This window comes from Crocuta crocuta, unplaced genomic scaffold (assembly GCF_008692635.1).
Source record: "Crocuta crocuta isolate KB4526 unplaced genomic scaffold, BGI_CrCroc_1.0 scaffold147, whole genome shotgun sequence".
Classification (NCBI taxonomy): domain Eukaryota; kingdom Metazoa; phylum Chordata; class Mammalia; order Carnivora; family Hyaenidae; genus Crocuta; species Crocuta crocuta.
In genome coordinates, this window is record NW_027532594.1 from 2,644,891 (window position 1) to 2,668,693 (window position 23,803).

Here is a 23,803-nt window from a genome sequence, read left to right on the forward strand (position 1 = left end):
GGAATTATACCGGCTACGAAATAATAACAGTAGCTCAGGTTCCTAAGATCATACCAGTAAATATACTGTAGGAGAGAACAGCACGCAAGCCAGATGAGATATTAAAACATAAATCATAGGATAAAGGGGAAAAAGTAAACATTTCAGAATGCTATTTTAAACAAAAAAGTTAAAAGTTTGAAAAAGTGACAACGAAAACAAATGGAAAGCACAGTAAAGCAGAAAAGCGAGTAAATCAGGAGATGGAGACTTGAGTTCTAAACCTAGTTCTACCACTAAGTAGCTAAGAGACCCTTAGCTACTCATCTAAGAAATCAAGAGCCTGGGGGCACGTGGGTGGCTCAGTTGGTTAAATGTACAGCTCCTGATTTTGGCTGAGGTCATGCATGGTATCACAGTTCCTAAGATTTACCCCACATCGAGCTCTGCGCTGAGTGTGAAGCCTGCTTGGGATTCTACCTCGCCCTCTGTCTGCCTCTTCCCTGCTTGCATGCTCTCTCTCAAAACAAATAAACATTAAAAAGAAAAAAAAAGAAAGAAATCAAGACTCTGAACTACATTAGCTTTAAGATTCTATAATTAAAGATTTAAAGATGTCAAATACAAAATTAACACCCAACCAATTTCTTCTTGCTTTCCTCTAGAAAAATCTTCCTTCATCATGCTGTGTCTTTGTTAACTGTGCTGCTGGTGAGGGCACATATTGTTACAGTAGAACAGTCTTCTTCCAAGGTTTTGAGTTTCTTTGTGATGTTCTCACCATATAAAGTAATTTAAATTACTCTTAGTTGATATTAGCATTTTTCAGTGTTCTTTAAAATACTACAAAGTACTAAAAAAGAATGAAAAACACAGTACAGAGAAATGAATAAATGAAAGCCAATGCCTGCAGTGGGGGCAGATAGGAAGTGTATGAATCTCATTTCTGTTAGCAATAAAAATGATTAATATTTTAATTATGCTTCAAAGGGAAGAACTAATCTATAGTCCCAAATCCTCAACAATGTGGGAAAAATAGACAGTAAACAGATTAAAAAAAAAAAAACAAAAAAACACCCAACCCTTATAGCATAGATAAAATGAAATGGAATGGTAAGGTTATTCCTGAGACAATAAAAGTTACTGGGAATTTCTCAGTGAAAATTTCTATAACCTGAGTTCAAAAAAAGAAGTTTAATAAACAAAATTATTTTACTGAAGGTAATACATAAAAACTTTAATAGAGTTTCATTAAAATTAATTTTTTTTAAAAAATATTTTTTTATTTATTTCTAGGAGAGAGAGAAAGAGAGACAGCNAGCGCCCCAAATTTTTTTTGAAATATACCTTTTTTTAGATAAGTATACTCTTTTTAAATGCTTCTTTAATATGTTTTTATTTATTTATTTATTTTGAAATAGAGAGTGCGTGAGCAGGAAAGGGGCAGAGACCGACAGAGACAGAGAATGAATCCTAAGCAGGCTCCATGTTGCTAGCATAGAGCCCCATGAAGGGCTTGAACTCATGAACCATGAGATCATGACCTGAGCTGAAATCAAGAGTTGGACGCTTAACTGACTGAGCCACGTAGGCGCCCCTAATTTTATTTTTCAAAAGAAAATTAAGCCATGTCACAGACTAGGAGAAAATAATTGCAAATCATATGTCTGATAAAGATTTGTATCCAGGCTCTCTCTCTCCCAAGATAAATAAACTTTAAAGTAAATTAAAAAATAAAAAAGATTTATATCCAAAATATATAAATAACTCTCAAAACTCAGTAATAAGACGAAAATTCCATGAAAAACAAGAAAGGAATCTGAATAAACGTTTCACCAAATATATCCACAAATAATAATAAGCACTTGGAAACATACCAACATCATTAGTCATTAGGGAAATAAAAAATAAAACCAAGAGATACCTCTACACAACCACTAGGATGGCTATAATAAGACAAAAAATTTATGTTGGCGAGATTGTAAAGCTGGTAGTACTGTAAAATGATGTAGCCACTTTGCCAATGTTTAGCAGTTTCTTAAAAACTAAACACAGACCTACCATATGACCTGGCAATTCTACTCCTAGGAATCTACCCAAGAAAAATGAAAACGTATGTCCACACAAAGACTCGTATGCAAATGTTCATGGGAGCATTACACATAAGAGTGAAAAGCTGGAAACAATCCAAATGCCCACCAATTAGTGAATGAATAAACAAAATATATGTATATACCCAACCAAATATTATTCAGCAATTTAAAAAGGAAAAACTGATACATGCTGCAATATGGATGAAACCTGAAAACACCACACTAAATGAAAAAAAAAAAAAGTTGCAATTTTGTATGATTGCAATTATGCAAAATATCCAGAAGAGGTAAATGACAGAGACAGAAAACAGACCAGTAGTTGTCTACAACTGGCAGTGAGAAAAGAGATGAGCTGCAAACAAGCCCAAAGGAATTTTTGGAAGTGATAGAAATGTTTTAAAACTAGATTATGGTGATGGCTGTACAACTTACAAATTTATTAAAACTAAAAATTGAAGCGCCAAAAAACTATTTATCTGAAACTCTTACTGAAAACTAAAATTATACAGCAATAAAGATAGATTACAATTCTACAACAGTATTACAATCAACTTAATGTTAATTATGCCATGCTTTAATGATCCTGAATAGAGTTTCAGGCAATGACACAAAGAAACAATTCAGCAAATGTAAATGAAATACTGAGCTAACATTGTTACCCTGGCACTAGAGACATGAGGATGTGTAAGACACCATCAAATGCTCTGGACTACAGAGTCTAGTAGAGCACAGTGAGGACAGAGGGTACAGCATGACCTTACATAATAATATTCATAACCTCTTAAACCAATGAAACTTGTTTAGTTTCAACAATTTTGAGTACCAGTCAATGACCTTTTTCATCATTCATCAGAACCTTCTGGTACTGGTTCTGATGGTATTTTTAGATGCCCCTCTTCCCCCCTCCTGTTGACCACTTGTGAATTTTATTTTTTAAGTTTATTTATTTATTTTGAGAGACAGAGTGTCTGCATGAGGGAGGGAAAGAAAGACAGGGAGAGGGAGAATCCCAAGCAGGCTCTGTGCTCCCAGCAGGAAGCCTGAGGTTGGGGCTCAATCCCACCAAGCGTGAGATCATGATCTGAGCTGAAATAAAAGTCCAATGCTTAACTGATTGAGCCACCCAGGTGCCCCAGCATTTGTGCATTTTAGAAGAACTGATACACACAGGAATGCCAAGAATGGCAAGCACATTTGGTTAAAGTAGTTGCATTCACACACCAAATGACTTATTCTGAGTTCCATATTCTTTGTTTAATCATTTAGGCTGAAATATCGACATTTTCCTAGTCCCACTCTGTTTCTAATTCTAGGTGTTAGGCAAACTATTTCCTTAGACACTACATGCTTCTTGAACTGTGATAGAGTTATCAGTCACGTAGATAATACTACAATCACCCCAACTTTGAATAAATATGTTAATAAGAAATATACAATTATCCACTGAAGTTACATTGTTATAATATTATTAATACATTTATTAATGCTTTACCTCTTTCCACAAAGGATACAAAGTAGCAAGTTTTAAATTTTTTCTATATAATAAATCCAAGTCTGTGTAACATATTAACAAATGCAATAATAGTCCACTGAAATTTCCCCTATAGCTTGGTAACCAATAGAACTATGATTGTAAGTCATTCAGTAATAGGGTGATGATCAAATTAATGGTACATTGATATGATGGACTACAGTGCCATTTAAAAATATAGCTTTGAAGAATTTTTAATGACTAAAACTATGCTCATGTTCTGTTAGATGCAGCAGGACATACAATTTTACACATACACACACACACACACACACACACACGCACGCACACCCCTCTCAAATACTCCAGTGTCCATACGCATGTGTGTATCAATTGTGGTCTCTGGGGTAAGGAAATCATAGCATTTTTTCTTTCATTACTTCTGCATTTTCTTTGTGTTCCTTATATTGCAATTAAGAAAACAGAATTCAGCAATTTTAGTATTTTTCCTTTGCCTACAAGAAAATTTTAACCTAAGCTACAAAATGAGGACTATGAAATAGGACAAATTCTTAATTGCACATGTCAATGCCTAAGAGAACAATGCTGAGTGAAACTTTAGGAAGTGACAGAAAATTTAAATACAATGCTTATCCCTTATTCAGTATTTTGAACTTTAAATTATCAACCAAAGGTAAGAAATTTTCTTTTACCATCTCTTACTCCTAGAGAATGAAGAAACACAATGTAAAACTTAAAACAGTATTTACCAGAACTGAACCAAGAAATGAAAGACCCAGGGCACCAGAGATGTGGTAAGAGAGTAATTTAAAAGCAGTATTATTTTATTTTGCCAGAGATAGTCAATTTCTTATTTTATTAGTGTCAATAATTCATAAATAAACATTAAGTGTTTCTGTTTCAAAAGACTGTTCCCTATAAGATAATGAAAATATTTTCCTGAAGTAACCAGGAAATGTTATTTATAAATGCAGAATGCTTATGTTATACCTCAGTCACAAAGAGAAATGAAAGAAATGTTTTAGTGCCGCTGATGTGTTACCTTCAGGAGCAATTGCAGAAGGACAAACTTCTTTGAGGAGATCGCCCAGTGTGTGCAATTGTCCATCTGCAGCCACAGGACGAAAAAGCTTCTGAATGAAAGGTCGTTCAGTCGTTGTCTATTTGAAAAATGAAAACAGAAATCAAACATTTATATTTTTGTTGCTGTGAATTACAAATTCAGAGATCAGAAATTTCTTTTTTCATAGTTTATTGTCAAGTTGGTTTCCATATAACACCCAGGGCTCATCCCCACAAGTGCCCTCCTCCGTACCCATCACCTCCCTTCCCCTCTCCCCCACTCCCAACAGCCCTCAGTTTGTTCTCAGCATTCAAGAGGCTCTCATGGTTTGCCTCCCTCCCTCTCCCCCACTATTTTTTCCCCTTCTCTTCCCCCGTGATCCTCTGGTAACTTTCTCCTAATCCACCTATAAGTGCAAACATATGGTATCTGTCCTTCTCCGCCTGACTTATTTCACTCATCCTAACACCCTCAAGTTCCATCCACATTGCTACAAATGTCCAGATTTCATTCTTTCTCATTGCCATGTAGTATTCCATTGTATAGATAAACCACATCTTGATCCATTCATCAGTTGATGGACACAGGCTCTTTCCATGTTTTAGCTATTGTTGAGAGTGCTGCTATGAACATTGGGGCATATGTGCCCCTATGGATCAGCACTCCTGTAAGCTAGATCAGAAATTTCAAGCTGCCATCAAATGACTTCTGATATAGTGTAATCAGAAGCATACAACATCACAAATGTGGTAATATCACCAAAAATGTTTAACACAAACTCAAGTAAATCTAATCATGAGGAAGCAAACAAATCCAAAATGTTTGACATTCTAAAGACAATGGGGGGTGGGGAGGAGAACTGACCTCAACTCTTCAAATAAATCAAAGGCAAAACACATCAATACAAAAAGATTAAAAAGAATTAGCAAAATATAACAACTAAATACAAAAAATCAATCTTGACTGAATACTGGATTGGAGGGGAAAATCAGCTATAAAAGATATTTTTGGAATAACTGAGGAAATAAAAATGAACATCAGATAATAATTACTAAATTAATGTCAAATTCTTAGATGTGATAATGGTTATGAGTAATGTCCTTTAAGAAATTCATGCTCACACATTAGGGATGAGGTGCCAAGCTGTCTGAAACATACCTTCAAATGGTTAAGAAAGAGAGCGCGTGCGTGAGAGAGAGCATGCACAAATGTAGGAAAATGTTAACTACTAGTGAATCTAGGTGAAGGGTATGTGGGCTTAGTTGTTATAGTATTTTAACTTTTATATTCGAAATTTTTCAAGAAACAGACTCATAAATAGACAACTGATGGTAACCAGAGGGGATGGCGGCGGGGGGGAGGGGTTGAGTGAAGGGGAGCAGGAGATATAGGCTTCCAGTTATGGAATGAATAAGTCACTGGGATGAAAGGTACAGCACAGGGAATATAATCAATGGTACTGAAATAGCGTTGTGTAGTGACAGATGGTAGCTACAGCTATAGGGAGCATCGCATAATGTCTAATCACTATGTTGTAAGCCTGAAATTAATGTAACACTGTGTATCAACTATACTTCAATTAAAAATAAGGGTGCTTGTGTGGCTCAGTTGGTTGAGCGTCTAACTTCAGCTCAGGTTGTGATCTCACAGTTTGCGGGTTTGAGCCCTGCATCAGGCTCTCTGCTGTCAGCACAGAGCCACCCACCCCACTTGGGATCCTCTGCCCCTCACCTTCTCTGCTCCTCCTCCGCTTGCTCTCTCTCTCTCCAAAATAAAATAAAAACATTTAGTAAAATTAAAAAAAAAAATAAATCAGAACCAAAAAATTTTTTCAAAATAGCAGATAAAGAATATTCTGACAACTGTTATTATCACTGTCATAATTTGCTGCTAATAATTTCAATGTACTGCCCACTTTTAAAATTAAGTTTCCTTTTTCTTTCTTTTTTTAAATGTTTTATTTTTGAGAGAGAGAGAGAGAGACAGACAGACAAGGGGCTAGGAGGGGCAGAGAGAGAGGGAGACACAGAATCTGAAACAGGTTCCAGGCTCTGAGATGTTAGGACAGAGCCCAAGATGGGACTCGAACTCACAAACTGTGAGATCATGACCTGAGCGAAGTTAGATGCTTAGCCGACTGAGCCACTCAGGTGCCCCTAAGTTTCATTTTTCTAAACTACCTCTATAAGGAGCATGACAATGATGAGGAAAGCCTCATCATGACACAGAGTGCAGAGGCTCTGGAATCAACCAGTCTGAATAGCACTACCACTTATGTGCTAAGTGATTCTGCACCCAGTTTCTTTGGAAAATTGGGACATTCCGTATCTCTTAAGTTTGTTGTAGAAATGAGTTAAGAATTATGCCAAGCACACAGAGAGATTAAGACACACACAGAAGGAATGAATGAATGATGAGAATGAATGAATGAATGTATGTATGTTAAAGATAATAAATACCTTTCCCCTTAACTGTTGTTTTATTTTAAGATGCTGAGTTTTTACTTTAAGCTTCCAGGGGTGAAAAATCATAAAAACATACAAGAAGAGAACAACTGCATAAGTAAATATACTTATATACTTTCTAAGAAAGTTACTTCAAATACCTAACCATTAACGACATTAAACCATTAAAAAACAAGTTTGCTTGTTTTTTAATCACAGAGGTATATCTCAATTTCTTCAATATAACTATTATAGATTTGGTTAAAAAACATCTGTTTTTAAGTATGGATATAAACTAAAATGTAAGAAAAAACAGACATGATATATATAGCAACTGAGCTACCTTTCCCAGCTTTATACTGTGTATTTAGTGGATACATGATAAATGTTAAAAATTATATTCTAATAATAGTTAAATATCTGTGGCAAGTATGAAAAAACCCCTGATAATGATAAAAATCTTGACAATTAATATGCACTGATTATAATGCAATTCACCTCACTAATTGAATGCTTTATGGATTTTTTTTTAAGAGTATGACTGATATCCTTCAATTTAGTAAGCTCATACATTTCACACAAGATGAAACTGAGAATCATATCATGCAAAATCAAGGATTAACTATGTGAAGATAATAAGGGTTAGGGGAGTTCAGAGAATAAATAAATGAATAGAGAGTTGTAGTAATAATTTAAAATATCCACCACCCACTGAGGGCTTTCTATCTTCCAGGCAATGGAGAGGCTTTTAAGACTTTTTAGCAAAGGAAGTGACGTGATGAAAGAGGCTTTTTCTCAAGACTAATGGAAAGCAGCACTGTGTACGATGACTTGGAAGATGAGTGAGAGGCTGTCTGAATAATGTGAGCCTATGTGATGACAACTGGGGCTGGGTCAGGACTATACCCTAAATTAATAAAAGTAAAGTTAAAATGTATCATCTACAGTCTGATCTGAAAATACTAAGATTTTCAGCAAAGTCAAAAAACATTTTCAGGATTCACTCACCCCCTACTTGGTGACATAATTGTGAAGTGGTTAGCTATAATAATACAACATATTATAAGAACCTGAAAACAACATGCTTCTTAAAAGGCCCCAAGTGGGCTTAGCAAGTAAAAAACAGAAAGTGTTCTCCACTCCTATTCCTAGGAAAATGGCCTGTAACTTCTCTTACCTCTCTTTTTCCTACTCTCCCAAATCTGAAACTTTAGTGAAGTTATAAAGGTATAACTTCAATGACCTTTATAACGGTGTTTTTTGCTTGGTGGAGGGGTGGGGATGGGGAAGGCATTATGCTATTAACATACTAAGTAAATTCTGTAGAATAGCAATAAGAAAAGTCTCATCAAAGTAAAGTGCCATTTCTCACATAACAAAAACGTTACTTTAAAAGAACAATTCCCTCAAACACCTCAATCAAAAATCTAATAAATATCTTCTGCTTAACATTCATTAGACTGCTTTTATATTGTTATTCTTTAAAATTTAGTATTCTAGAAAAGAACACTTATGCATCTGAGTAAGTTACACCAAAGATCATGAAAACTACTCCATTTCAGGAGTTAATGCCCCTTAAACAAAAGCCCCTCACAGAAAGATCATGCGTTCAAGTATGATACACACATTCTGAAGGGCAATGAGTATGCAGGGCAGATTCATGCAAATTTCTTAGCAGATCTCATTAAACCCTAAGCTGAAGTTCAGCAGGGAAGACTAAATTATGCTTGAGTATTTAAAGGCTATCTTCCTTTTGAATACAGCCAGAATTTTAAAAATAAAAAAACTCCATGAACATGAATTCTGCAAACTTTGATTTAGTATACATGAAACTAGATGATGCTAATGATATCCATATTACCTGAATCTTAGCCTCACAAGAAAGTCACTACAACAGGAATATGATACAATGCTTACTTAATCTAGCCATTTATTTATAAACATGCAAACTACTTCAGTGATTTCCAAGAAGCAGTATTGTTTATTCTCTTGTAAGAAATAATATGACTTCACAAAGTTATCTTTGAAACTCCCCTTATTACTTTGAAAAATATGTATCTTACTCATTTCTTAAATACACCAAATAGAATATAAATTGGGGTCCTACTGGCTGGTCCTCCATCTCTCCCCTATTCATAAATGAAACAATAACTTTTCTTGTATGGAAAAGTTACGTGGCTGATTTACCTTGGAGCTATACTGAAGAGAAGCAAAGGAATCAATTTATAAAAATGTTAAATTTTAGTGACTCTTACATATTTTTTAAACTCACAGTTTAAGAGTTATTCAAATTCTTAGAGATGACGGGTTACAGCTATAGTGTAAACTGCAGGCTAATCATTATTAAACTTATATCCAAGAAATAAGATATAGAGAAAAAGTTTATTTCCAACACAGCCAAACAGGTTAACCAAACAAACTAACGTTAAGTTGATAAAACAAGAAATGGTGACTTATCATTTGAGCCTGAATGACCAGACAATGTATAGACTTAAGAGAAAGAGGCACAACAGATAATATTGCTAAGACCAAGTTTGAGTGTCATGAGTTACATAAAGTACATATAGCAGCAAACATGCAAGGCAGTTGTTGACAAGCACAGGCTTTGCAGCCAGAAAGAACACGCTTTAAGTCCAGGTTCTGTCATTTATTATATGTCGATGGGCACGTTAACCTGACTTTCTTGAATCTCCATGTCCTCAACTGTAAAACAGGCATAATCTCACACACACACACACGCGCGCGCGCACACACACACACATGCGTGCACACAAACACACACACACACACACAGGTATAAACACATAATATCTACACTGTGGAGTTTTTGAATAATAAAATATAAGCACAGCACAGTCACAGTACATATGACCACCTAAACACACATCCTAAAACATACATTGCCACCATGATCAACAGTTTTAGCTTTATCTCAATTGAGCAGACTTAAAGTTTCTTCAATCTTATTTTCTCTTAGGCTCACTTCTCTGGATGCTAAATCATGAAATTCAGAATCATGAAATTCAGTTTAAAAGAAATACTGATACAGGAGACTTCATGAAAATTAAAAAAAAAAACTTTTGCTCTTAGAAGATAGTATGAAGAATATGAAAATTTTGACAAGACACAGACTGGGAGAGATTATCTGTAACCATATATCCAATAAAGGTCTTAATCTAGATATATAAAGAACTCTAAAATATTTTATTTAAAAATTTTTTAAAATATTTATTTATTTTTGAGAGAGAGAGACTGAGTGTGCATGGGGGAGGGGCAGAGAGAGAGAGAGAGAGAGGGAGACACAGAATCCAAAGCAGTCTCCAGGCTTTGAGCTGTGTGATCATGAGCTAAGCCACAGTTGGATGCTCATCTGACTGAGCCACATACATGCCCCAAGAACTCTAAAATATTTTAAAAGGACATTTCACCAAGGGGAATATACAGATGGCAAAAAAACATACGAATTTTTTTTAAAAAACTTGGGTCTACACTGTCGGCACAGAGCCCAATGTGGGGCTTGAACTCACAAACTGTGAGATCATAACCTGAGCTTCTGAAACCAAGAGTCAGATGCTTAACCAACTGAGCCACTCAGGCGCACCACACATGAAAATGTTTGACACATCACTAGCCATTAAGGAAATGCAAATTGGAATACAGAACACAGTATTACCACACACCTACCAGAATGTCTAAAATTACATGCTGGCAAGCATGTGAAGAAACTAGATCACTCATACATTGCTGGTGAAAATGTAAAATGGTAAAGGCCCTTCTGAACAACAGTAAGGTAGTTTCTTACAACACTAAACATATATCTGCCATATGACCCAGCAGCTCTACACTTGAGTATTCCCAGAGAAATGCAAATTTATATTCTCCAAAAACTTGTACATGAATCTTCATAGCAGCTTGACTTGTAATACCCCAAACTGGAAACAATCCCAAGGTCCTTCAACAGGTGAATAGTTAAACTATCTGTGGTATAGCTATATCATAGAATTCTACTCAGCAATCATCATTATCCCTGTTAATACATGCAACAACTCATATGGAACTCAAGAGAGTTATGTTACATAGGAAAAAGCTAATCTCAATCATACATACTGTACAATTCCATTTGTGTAACATTAGTAAAATAATAAAATTTTAGAAATGGAGAACAAATTAGTGGTTGTCAGAGTTTAGGGAGAGGAAGAAGTAAGGTAGGTGCTGTGGTTATAAGAGGGGTAGCCTAAGAAATGCTTATGTTGGAACAAAACTAGAAATGTGAATAAGGTCTGTGGGTTGTATCAATGTCAATTTCCTGGTTATGATATACCATGGTTATACAAGATGTCAAGAATGGAGGAAACTGAGTGAGGGGTATAAAGATCTTTCAGTGTTATTTCTTAAACCTGCACATGAAAATTATACATGTTAAATTGATGTAAAGCATATAGAACAATGCCTAGCACATAGTAAATGCTCAGTAAGTGCTATTAATGTTCTCATTAAATGTGATTTGACACTCAATAGAAATTTGTTGAATAGGAATATGTATTTTGCATTGAGTCATAATACAAAACATCCAGGATTATAAGAAGATACACTAATCTTATAGTTACCCTGTCACTACATAGCATTAGTGATAATTTTATTGTTTTGGTCATATATATTCTATCCACATTTAATATGAATTAGAAATGTTGGTTTTGTCAAAAATGGCAATTTACAGCTAGAAGAGAGCACATATCTGGCTCACAGACCATGGAGTCAATGACCATAAAGAGAAGAAAGAATCCCATCAGATAGTATAAGAAGATTCTGTTCACTCAAACAAAGTGAGATTAAAAATTATGAAAGAGAAAAACAAAAATTCAGCAAGGATACAACCTAAAAGATGCCCAGTAGATGTATGATGATTCACTAGGTTGTGAACCTTACAAATGGCCTTAATTAAAAGGCAGAAAGGAGGGGAGGACTGTGGGTTTGGGGGTCTCCTATTGAAACAGCAGGCAGAACCTGATGATAAGGGACCTGTTGTTAAAAAGGCTTGGACAGAATCATCCAAGTGGTAGTATCCATGTTCAGGATCTCCAACCACTGACCTGAATCACTGTAAACTGATCATTTGCTGCAGTGAGCCTGAGATGGGCATTCTATTCCCCTTGGCTGGTTGGGCTAAAGAAACAAATATTTTATTGATAATATATACAGGTTGCATTTTCCTAGGTGTAGCAACAAGTTCTGATATCATCAGCTACTTTGTGTGTATACTCTGTTTATTAATCCTCTGAAATAGGAGGATTGATTCACCACATATATATGTCAATTTATTTGATTTACAAGAGTTCTATAACTATAGCAAAGGGTTTCTTTTGTTATATTTGTAGGTATTTTTTTAAAAAATCAGCTATACTGAACTATAACTGAAATTAGCAATTTGTTGATTAATAAAGAGTGTTAATTTGATTTGTTTTAATAACTGTATAAGTAGCACTTTTAGAAGAGCTGAATCTACAAAAGGGATGAATTAGACAAATAGCAATAAATGAAAGACTGCTCTCATTTATATATAAAAATTACTTATGTAATATACTTTATTTGTATATACGTACTAACCAGCATCAATTAAACTGAAAGGCATTATAAAAACTAGATTTTACTATTTACAATTCTAATATAATACAAATAACTGTAAGTATACTATTCATTGNTATTTTGAAAACCTTTACATAATAAGTAGTAAAAGTTTCATTGTACCAAAACAGTGACAACGATGAAGACCAATATAACATTCTTATAGATCCTTAGGTAAAAAAGCAGAGCAAAACAAATCCACAATATAATACACTACAGAATCATGCAGTCACTGATACTCCATTAACAGCACTGATAGGGATTAATAAAATAATAAATATATTATATCTATATAAAATTAATAATAATTTTATAAAATATAAAAATAAATAAATTGCAGTGAAGAATACTATATTTAATTCTTGCCTGTTTTTCTTTTAATTTTTCAAAGTTTATTTGTGTGTGTGTGTGTGTGTGTGTGTGTGTGAAAGACAGAGAGACAGAGAGAGGGAGAGAAAATGCGAGTGGGGGAGGGGCAGAGAGACAGAGACACAGAATCTGAAGCAGGCTCCAGGCTTGAACTCACAAACTGTGGGTCATGACCTGAACTGAAGTTGGATGCCCAACCAACTAGGTGCTCCATGCCTATGTTTAAAAAAAAAATTGAGAATGCTTATAACAAAAGCATGTGTATGGTGACAACAAAAACTACTTAACAAACATGTAGCTTGAACAGAATTATGCCAATAGCAGTACCCACACACAGGACCTCTGACTAACAACCAGAGTGCTGGGAGTAAATTACTTCAGAAATCTTCACTCATTAAATATGTACTGAGCACTTACTACAGCATCGCTGTTGGTAGAAACAAAATGTATAAAGTACACATAAATAACTGTAATATAGTGTTAAGTAAGCGACAGAAATATGAACAAAGTGCTGTGAAGAGAAAATTTTAGAGCACAAGCACAAAATTTAACTCTACACTTTTTGGGTAGCTCGAGCAAAAACAAAAATAAAACCAAAAAAGCTGTAACTGGTTACATGATTTCATCACCTAAGATTGAAAGATACACCAGTAGGTACAAAGTAAAATATGCTAAATGTGGTAGACTGTAATGTATGAAAACAGTAGAGTTTCAAAAGAGGATGAAAACAACAGAGGGAATATAGAAGATCTTGAAGCTTCCAATCTGAAATACATATCTTTTTAAATAGAGAAAGAGATGAACCATTTCAGGCAGAGTCCAGGACCAATACTTTCTTTCATATGTCCCCTGCTTGCTAAAGGGTTCAGAGAGCAGCTGCAGCATAATGATACCTGTGAGAAATGAGTGAAGGGTGGGGGAGTGGGGGGGCAAAAGTGGGCTAAACGCTTAGCATACAGACCCTGGGAACGTCAAATGTAGTGAAATTAACAAAGGCTTTGTGGCATCCCAACCCACAACATGACTGTGTGCCTAGAGCAAATTACATCAATCTTCCCAAATCTGTTTCTGAATTTGAAAAATGGTAACAATATATATCTTTGAATTACTGCTGTGATAATAAAATAAGATGAGATACATAAAACATTTACTGCAGCAGGTGCTTAACAAAGGCTGGTTTTCATTCCTCTCTTTTAAACCACTGTTAAGTGTGGAACCAAAAAAAGGTGCATTAGTCTTCACAGAATCAATAATAGAGAGAATGAAAAATAATTGGTATTCAAGCATCAGTTCCCTTTGAAGTCTTATTAGAATAAATATGTGGCAGAAAGAAAAAGCAAACAGGGGTTTGCACAGGATATGCTGCCAGATATTACCAACAATGACACATGATATGTGCTTCAAACTGTGACATGCATATTTGGCTTTAGATATATTCATGCATGTCAAATTTTGTATCACAAGCTTTACAAAAGAAGCCTCATATTAAAATTAGCTTAAGAATATACACAATTATAATACCTCATTAAGTAAAAGAACAGACTATTTTCAAATGAATGCTTTTGGACCTTTACAGTAAACAGTCCTTTTGGTGGTGGGAAGTGGGGGAATCAGGAGGGGAGCTAGTGGGGGTTGGGGGGAAGGGGAGTCTGTGTCCCTTAATCAGACGACTTTTATCCTTCATGCAGTAGGGAAATAGAAGACTTGAAAATAAGCACTTTCTGTAGTTATGCTACCAGAGTCTGAAGTCCACTTTTAATATTCCCAACAACACTAAAAAATAATAATTAACATTTGAAAAGCTGTCATTATTATAGTCAGGGACACTTAATCCTCAAAGCAGTAGTATCTTAATTGAGACTATGATTAAATGAAAGCACTCATCAGAATTACATCCACACATCTGGTTTGAAGTCTGTGTTTTGTGTTATTTAAATTGTTATATTTATTATAATTCTGTCTAGACAATGCCAAATATATTTTGTCCCATAAATGGTTAAAGCAAAATTTCTTCAAATACAAGCAACAGTTTGTGTCTTCTTCATATACGCTCACTGAATAAAATGTATTACAGGGAAGCACTATTCAAGTGCTTAAAGACTAAGATCAATTTAATGCTACTTATGAGCCAATTTATAAAATAAGTTACGGCTTCTAAATTTTTTATATGAAATTATCAGTAGAGTGGCCAAATGAGAAGCTTCCTATAAGAGGGCTAGGACTGATGTTTTTAGTAATAATTATCTTACTTCTTCTAAGGTTTCTTTCAAAAGATTTCAAACCACACCGACGGAATCAAGGTTTAAATTTCATTAAGAGCTTTAAAATATCTTCACTAATTTTATCCAAAGCCACACTAAAAAGCGGGTACAAGAGTGACAGACACAATTAATAAACTGTTTTCTACTGAGGAATAAAAGAGCACTTTTGTATACAGACTATTTCTATCTCTATGGTATACTTAAGTAAAATAATTAAGACCAGCACTTTTAATTTGTGTAAATAAATAAATCAAAGTAGCAAGGAAACAAATCTGAGTCAAAGAGATTGTACTGACCACAGAACTGAAATTCTGTTCTCTTGATGCTCAGTCAAGTGTCTCATCCACTAGAAAAGTGCTTCTTATTCTGGGCCGGGAGCTAGTGAAGCTCTACAAAGAGCCTCAGCCCCCTGAGCATGGTCTGTGGGTTTACAGTGACTGCTAAATAAAGTGGATAATGTAGGAATGTGGATAATTAGGTTTCTGACACAATTTTTAAAAATTCATCTCACTGAAGTATCATCAAAAGTAGATTTCATAGGGGTGCCCGGCTGGCTTAGTTGGTGGAGTGTGTGACTCCCGATCTTGGCGTTGTGAGTTTGAGCCCCATGCTGGGTACAGAATTTACTTAATAAAAAGAAAAAGAAAAAAACCAGATTCCATAATTCTGGTGATTTCTTTTTTAGAAGCAGCAAATGAAAACAAGTGACAAATATTTCACTCATCTCACTGCTGAAGTTATCTGGCGATTAAGATATTTAAAAAAAAACACACAGCACTTGACTACTATGAAGAAAAGAATGAAAAAAAAAAGCAATGTAGTAAAACTATAAAATTCTTGGAAGAAAACACAGGAAGGAATCTTTATGGCCTTGAATTAGGCAATGGCTTCTGAGATGTACAACCCAAAAGCACAAAAAACAAAATTCATCAAAATTCTGGCTGGAATTCATCAAAATTCAAAACCTTTGTACTTTAAAGATACCATCAAGAAAATGAAAAGAAAACCCACAGTGCAGTAGAAAATATTTGCAAATCATGTATCTGATAAAGGATTCATAACCAGAATATATAAAGGAACTCTTATAATCAACAGCAGAAAGACAACCAAATTTAAAAAATGAGCAAATTAAAGATGTTTCTCCTAAAATGCTATACAAATGTCCAGTAAGCACATGAAAAGATGTTTAACATCATTAGTGGTTAGGGAAGTACAAATCAAAACCAAAAATATATGTCCCTTTATCCCCACTGAGGCAGCTATAATTAAAATGATAGAAAATAATAAATATTGGCAAGGATGTGGATAAATGGGAACCATCAAACATTGCTGATGAGAATGTAAAATGGTACAGATGCGATGGAAAGCAGTCTAGCTGTTCCTCAAAAGATTAAACACAGAATTACCACATAACCCAGCAATTCTATTGCTAAGTATCTACCCAAGAAAAATGAAAATATATGTCCACACTAAAACATGTATGTTAATGTTCATAGCAGCAGTTATTCATAATAGCTAAAAGGTAGAAACAATCTAAATGTCCAATCAATTGGACAAAATATAGTATTACCATGCCATGGAATATTAGCTGGCCATAAAAAATGAACTGAAGTACTCTACAACACTGATGAAGCACGGAAATATAAGGCAAGTAAAAGAAGCCAGACACAAAAGGCGATATAAGATTCTATTTCGAAAATGTTCAGAACAGGCAAAGAGAGACAGAAGGTAGATTAGTGGTTGCCATGGGCTGGAGAAAAGGGAAAATGAGGAGTGATGCTCATGTTCTATGGGGCTTCTTTTGGGGGTAAAAATGTTCTGGAATTATACAGTGATTGGAATAATATGGTAGTGATGGTTGCACCAATTCTGAATATTCTAAAAATAATTTTTTATTTTTTGGAATATTCTAATAATTCTTTAAATTTTTTAACTTTTAAAATTTATTTTTGAGAGACAGAGAGAGACAGAGCATGGTTGAGGGAGGGGCAAAGAGAGAGAGAGAGAGACAGAGACAGAGGAAGAATCTGAAGCAGGCTCAAGGCTCTGAGCTGTCAGCACACAGCCCAATGCGCAGCTGAAACCCACGAATGTGAAACCATGACCTGAGCTGAAATCGATGCTCAACCAACTGAGCTACCCAGACATCCCTAAAAATTTTTTTAAAGGAGGTCAAGAGGCCCCCCATAAACAATAAGGATTAGATTCCTGCTCTCATTAATCAAAAATAATTATTGGGGTGCCTAGGTGGCTTAGTCAGGTAAGCATTCAACTTTTGGATTTTGGTTCAGGTCATGATCTCATGGGTTTGTGGGTTCAAGCCCTGCACTGGGGTTCACACTGTTAGGATTCTTTTTCTCTCCCTCTCTCTCCCTGCCTCTCCCCCTGCTCATTCTCTCTCTCTTTCTCTCTCTCTCTCAAAATAAATAAACTTTAAAAAATTAGAAAGTTGTATAGCATAACAGCACTTTTAAACCTGTCTGTAGAAATTTCAACAACTTTGCCTTAAATGTTCACCAAAACTCATTTAAAATTCATGCTCTGATACTTAAAGCCAAATGGTTTTGAAATTTTAAAATGCTCATTAAAAGGGGTAAGGTTTGGGGCACCTAGGTGGCTCAGTCGATTAAGCGTCCGACTTCGGCTCAGGTCATGATCTCACGGTTTGTGGGTTCGGGTCCCGCGTTGGGCTCTGTGCTGACTGCCAGCTTAGAGACTGGAGCCTGTTTCGGATTCTTTGTCTCCCCACCCCCCAACCCCGCTCTCTGTTCCTTCTCTGCTCATGATCTCTCTCTCTTTCAAAAATAAACATTTAAAAAATTTTTTTAAAAAGGGGGTAAGGTTTACTAAAATAGAGACATAGAATTTAATAATAGGCGGTTATATAAAATAGAAGTCATCTATCTTAACAAATACAGTGTCTAGATCATAAGATATGTCATTATCGATAAACGGTTATCCAGACCGTGGACTCATTATGTCTACTGTTTCTGAGCTCTCCAGCAGTCAGGGTAGCAAAGCAGAAGCTCAGCTTCCTACTTCCTTTACTAGTTTGGAACCTCTGGTTCCCACCCACGTTACTGTGACCTGACTGTGGAGGAATGCTACAGCAAGAAGGGACTCCTCCCTGTTGCAGATTCTTGACTTCAAATCTGGAATGGTAAAGAAACACCACCATAAACATGAGTTAGGGTCTATAGCACTGGTGTCCTACTTCAGTCTCATTACTTACACGGCCTTTCCTAAGAATTTTATTATTTACAATACAAGTCCCTATCTTCCAAAAAATATGAAATTTGGGGAACACAATACATGAATAGAGAATGGTGTATAGAATCCAAAGTAGGCTGGTGTATCCCCAAAGTATTTTATTTCAAGATAGCAATAATCCAATACCACCAATTCAGCAAGTCAAATTATAAGGGTTTTTTCATAATGGAACTTTTAAAAGAGAATAAACGTTTTGTTATTTAGTACACTGAAATGGTGATTTTTAAATAGAGTTCTAAGAGGATCATATACATCAAAGATTAATTCTTGTATAATTTAGGTGAGTTTATCTGAGAAATGGAGGTGAGGAGAGGCAAGAGGCATTCAGCTTCAAAGAATTCACTAGCAAAAGAGGATGCACTGTGGCTAACAGCAACAAGCACTGTACTTACTTTGAAGCCCTCTTAGGAACCAGGTCTGAAAAAATGATAAACTTGGTTGGCCTCATGAATAGGTATCAAACTACAAAATGAGAGAGAGTGTGGTATTCCAACTTAAAATACAGTGCTTGATGTAAGTAATTCTTTTTACTCTTCCAAAAGCAGCATCATTATCCCCCAGAGTTAATTCTAATTAAAGGAAACCTTCCTTATTACACAGTATATGGATTTCAATAATATTTAATGTGGGCATTATTAAAATACTCCAAAGTAATAAAACTATTCACTTATATATAATATGGTGTAAGAAGTCACAGAAGTCAAAATTTTTTAAAACTTTACAACGATAATGTGTTGGGGGAAAGGCAAATTTGTTCTACTCCATTAAGGATTCCTCAAGCAATGTAAAAACCAAGTTCAAGTTACACTTTGATGTGAACATCCTTTTGAAAGCTACTCTACCCTGTTTTATATGAAGCATCTGTAGCTAAAGTGAACACCGAGTGAAGAGTATGGATGCTGCATTACATAAGCAGACGTCAGAACTGTCCCAAGCTGATTCTAAGTTGCTTTAAACATGTACACGGAGTCAGAAATTAGCTATGGCTTACTTCTCAGAAGTAACAGGTAATTACCCTCATCATGATGAAAAGGATTCTCAATGCAAGCTAATAGAGGTATTTTTCCTATAGCAAAGCTCTGCTTTTAAAAATAAACTTCAAGACTTTAATTAAAATAGGAAATGCTTTACTACATAGTAAAAACACTTCTCAGTTTAGTGAGGCAGAGAAAGGAAAGACTGTGAGAGGAGGAAAGGTAAGGACAGGACAGAATGATACAGAAAGAGGAGGAAAAGAAAAGAGAAAGGAAGAGTAAAAGGATAGAAGGACCTATATGTTTTATATATTATATGAAATATATTATTTCTCATTTGAAACTAGCAAGAGAAATTCTTTTCTTTTATATACATGATATAACCAATGTTCCTCTTTCAAACCAATGCTTTGAAAACTCAGACGAATAAAATGTTAAGAATCTTACTACAATGGATTTCTGAGTCCAGTTTTGAAAGCATGTTATTTCTTAAAATATGTTAATTGTCTACACTGCAAATGTAATTTCCATTTACAATGATGTTTTAAAAACAAGTTTAATATGGTATAAGACATGGTTAAATTAAGCTCAATAATAAGTTACACACATTAGTTTGACTCTTAAAAGTTTTGCACACATTAACTTAGCCATGTATCTCATACACAAATCACTTATTAGCGAACTCAATAATCATGTGAAATTCTCAGAATACGAATTCATTATCATTTCACAGCTAATACAATTTTTATAAATTTACATTACATACAAAACTGTGTCACAACATATGTATGTAGACAGGTGATTTTCATGAAAAGACCAGATCCAAGGTAGATCTATGATCTATTCAAATATGGTTTCCAAATGTACCCCAATCTGTTGAACTCATGATCAGATACATCATTCCATTGAGAGACCCCCCCCTCCCCTCCACCACTCTCAAGTAATACACAAACAGTGGCATATTGAACCAGCACTGACTTCCCTTTAATTTTTTAGCCATTTTAGAAGCAGACCTCCAAAAGATACGTCCTGTTTAAGACAAAATATATTCTGTAAAATGCCCCCAAAACATCCTATTGAGATAATACATACAACTGAATGTTTATACTAGATCCTATTTCTTAACTGATAATTAACATTCTTATTTATTACAATCAATCCTGTTAAAGAAGTAACTTGCCTAAAGATCTGAGGAGTTTCAAATATGTACACATCAATATCTTTATATATATAATCAATATACACATCAATATATCTACATAGGTTTTTCTAAATTTATATTATCTCCTTAGTACTTATTACTATAAACAATTTGCATGGATCACAAAGATTATATAATCTCCCACAACACCTTGAAAATTAAAAACAAAACAAAAATAAGTTTGACCCAACAACTAAGATACACACCTCATCAGACTATGCTATAAGGAAATGAAATGTCAAACAAGATTTCCCAGGCCCAGGGCAGACATAAAGAATAGGATATTAGTCTTGCACTTTCTTCCCCTGGCTTTTCCCTCTAGTATTCCTAAAAAATCACCCTATTTGTTACCTACTTGAAATTATTAGTAGTTATTTTAAAAGTATGAGTAAACCAAAAGCAACTATCATATTTACCCAAAAGAAGGAACCATTACTAAGAATCAAAGCCTAGTAATTCTGTTCTTAACAGACAGGTGCTGTGTGTTCTGGCATGTTATATGAAAATCATTTATGAGAAGAACAGCAAAAAAATCAGAAGGTAGTTTTCACTATTGGAATAGATACATGATTAAGCAAATTTTCTTACACGGTGAAATTATCAACAGATTAAATGGCCACCGTACAGGGCATCATTTCTGGATGTTGGCATTCTCTGAGATGGAAAGAAAAGGGACAAAATGAAAAATGTGGTAGTCACACAAAGAAACTAATTTGGGTCTCAGAGATCTTTTTGACTAATAGGTTAAAGGAACATTATTTGGGACTAAGTTTAGGCTTCTAACTGCCAACACTCTGTTAGGCCAGCAGTAAACTGGGGAAAGATGGGAAGACAAGTCAATCATTAAAGTAGCAATAAGACTCTGGCTGACCATGCTAAGGTATAGGTTATCTCTGGCATATATTACCAGGGTTGACAATTCCTCCAAGAAACTCAAGCATTAACTATAATCTGAGGTGCCTTAGTAAATACATATAATAATCAAGGAGTAAACTTGATATAAAAATATTTTCTTAAATGAGTTATACACAAATATCATATTTTGTGATATAAATACCACTAAACTTCGGTATGAAACAGCTCCATTTTCATTTTACCCAACAGTTATAACTTTTAAAGCCATCTCACATTTAACCTAAGCTTTTGTTCAGACACATCAGCTGCTCAAATTTCAAACTTACCACACAAACTTATTTTTACTGTATCTATTCACCTTCTCAGAAAGGTATTAAGGAGAGGTGAAAGGATCAAAAGCAGAGGAGTTACATACCAATAAGTGACAATAAAGTTAATTTTTACATATGTTAGAATATTACAGTAAAAACGCTATGTGTCTTATGACAATCAAGAATTTCTTTGTGGAGGAAGCTAAAAAATCATTTTTAGGGAAATAAATAAGACTATCTTACACAATCCATCTCTATTTTAAAATGAGGTTCTGAATATTTTGGCTTTTAAAATTATCTCATGCTCCTACATGCTTAAGCATGGGGAGTGAAGTTCATTCCATGGGGAGTGAAATTTGAGAATTCAGGTTATAATGTGATCACTAAAAATTGCTTAACTTGATCATTAGGAAAAGAACATTCTATAAATAAAAGAGAAAGAAGACCACACAATTTTAGCTGTTTCAATCTCTTCACACTAAAGATATCATGTTTTTACTTTCTGTCCATGCATTTTCTCTAGTAGAAGAAAGAGAGGACTGAAGGCAGGAAACAACCAAAAGGGTGGAGTAATAAGAAGCCTGATTAAAAACTGGAAAATGGTCTCAAATGGAAAGTTACACTAGAACAGAGTAAGGAAATAAAAGAAATAAACTTCACATGTATCAAAAGGAACAGTGATTAAGGGTATGGGCTCTGGAGCGGAGCTACCAGCTCTTCCATTTACTAAGGTGACTGACCTTAGGCAAGTTTCAATAACCCATCTTTATCTCAATTACCTCATCTACACAATGGGGACAGTACTAGCAAATATCCCAAAGGACTACAGAGAAGATTAAATGAGTTAAAAATGTAGAATTTTTAAAATAATATCTCGCATACAGTACTCAATAAATGGCAGCTCTTAACTGTTATATGTCTACAGTTTAATTACCAGCAGTATTTTTAATCTTGAAAATATTAAATGAAACTATGACCTAGCTTAATGCAACAAAATAATACTGAGAAAATTTTGACTTTAATTATTAATTTAAAAATAACTTTAAGAGTTTGGGATAACAACAACTTTGCATATTTTAGTTCCTCTAGCAATAAATACATCAGATTATCTGTTAGAAATCAATAAAGCAAAATTTTAAAAAGCTCTAATAAATATCATTTGCTTTCTTATCCAATGCTTTAAAAATTAAACAGCAAATCATCTGCATCAAAAAGTTACTATTCCTATCAATGACAATTGTTTTAAAATATACCTATCACATAAGCTTATAATTCATAGTTTCTTTCATTTTTCAAAAATCCACAGACGAAGCAATTTAAGTCTAATACCATCTCAGAGCAGTAGCTAGCTTATTTAGCAAGGGCAATCAAAACTTGCTGTGTTGCGCTGCCCCCTACAGGCCTCAATTCATGGATTTCTTTTAAAAGGTGTCTAATTAGAGACATATCATCCGACTTTTATTTTTTAAAAAAGTTTTAAATGTTTGTTTATTTTTGAGAGAGAGACAGAGAGGGAGAAAGAGACAGAGTGTGAGTGGGGAAGGGGCAGAGAGAGGGAGACACAGAATCTGTAGCAGACTCCAGGCTCTGAGCTGTCAGCACAGAGCCCGAAGTGGGGCTCAAACTTACAAACCATAAGATCATGACCTAGGCCCAAGTTGGACACTTAACCGACTGAACCACCCAGATTCCCCTATCATTTGAGTTTTAACATTAAGAATATTAATACTAGGGTCACCTGGGTGGCTTAGTCGGTTAAGCATCCAACTTGGGCTCTGGTCATGATCTCATGGTTTGTGGGTCTGAGCCCCACATCAAGCTCTGTGCTGACAGCTCAGAACCTGGAGCCTGCTGCAGATTCTGTGTCTC

General features: G+C 34.9%; 1 protein-coding gene across 2 annotated transcripts in view; it reads right to left on the minus strand.

The window, feature by feature from the left end:
• The window catches only part of ATG5 (autophagy related 5), a 132,768-nt gene that overhangs the window by 16,524 nt on the left and 92,441 nt on the right, over positions 1–23,803 (minus strand). For both annotated transcript variants that reach the window (XM_077780022.1, XM_077780023.1), the window contains one exon: positions 4,607–4,724. In XM_077780022.1, the coding sequence (XP_077636148.1) occupies positions 4,607–4,724 (118 nt within the window). The remainder of the gene's footprint in view (positions 1–4,606; positions 4,725–23,803) is intronic.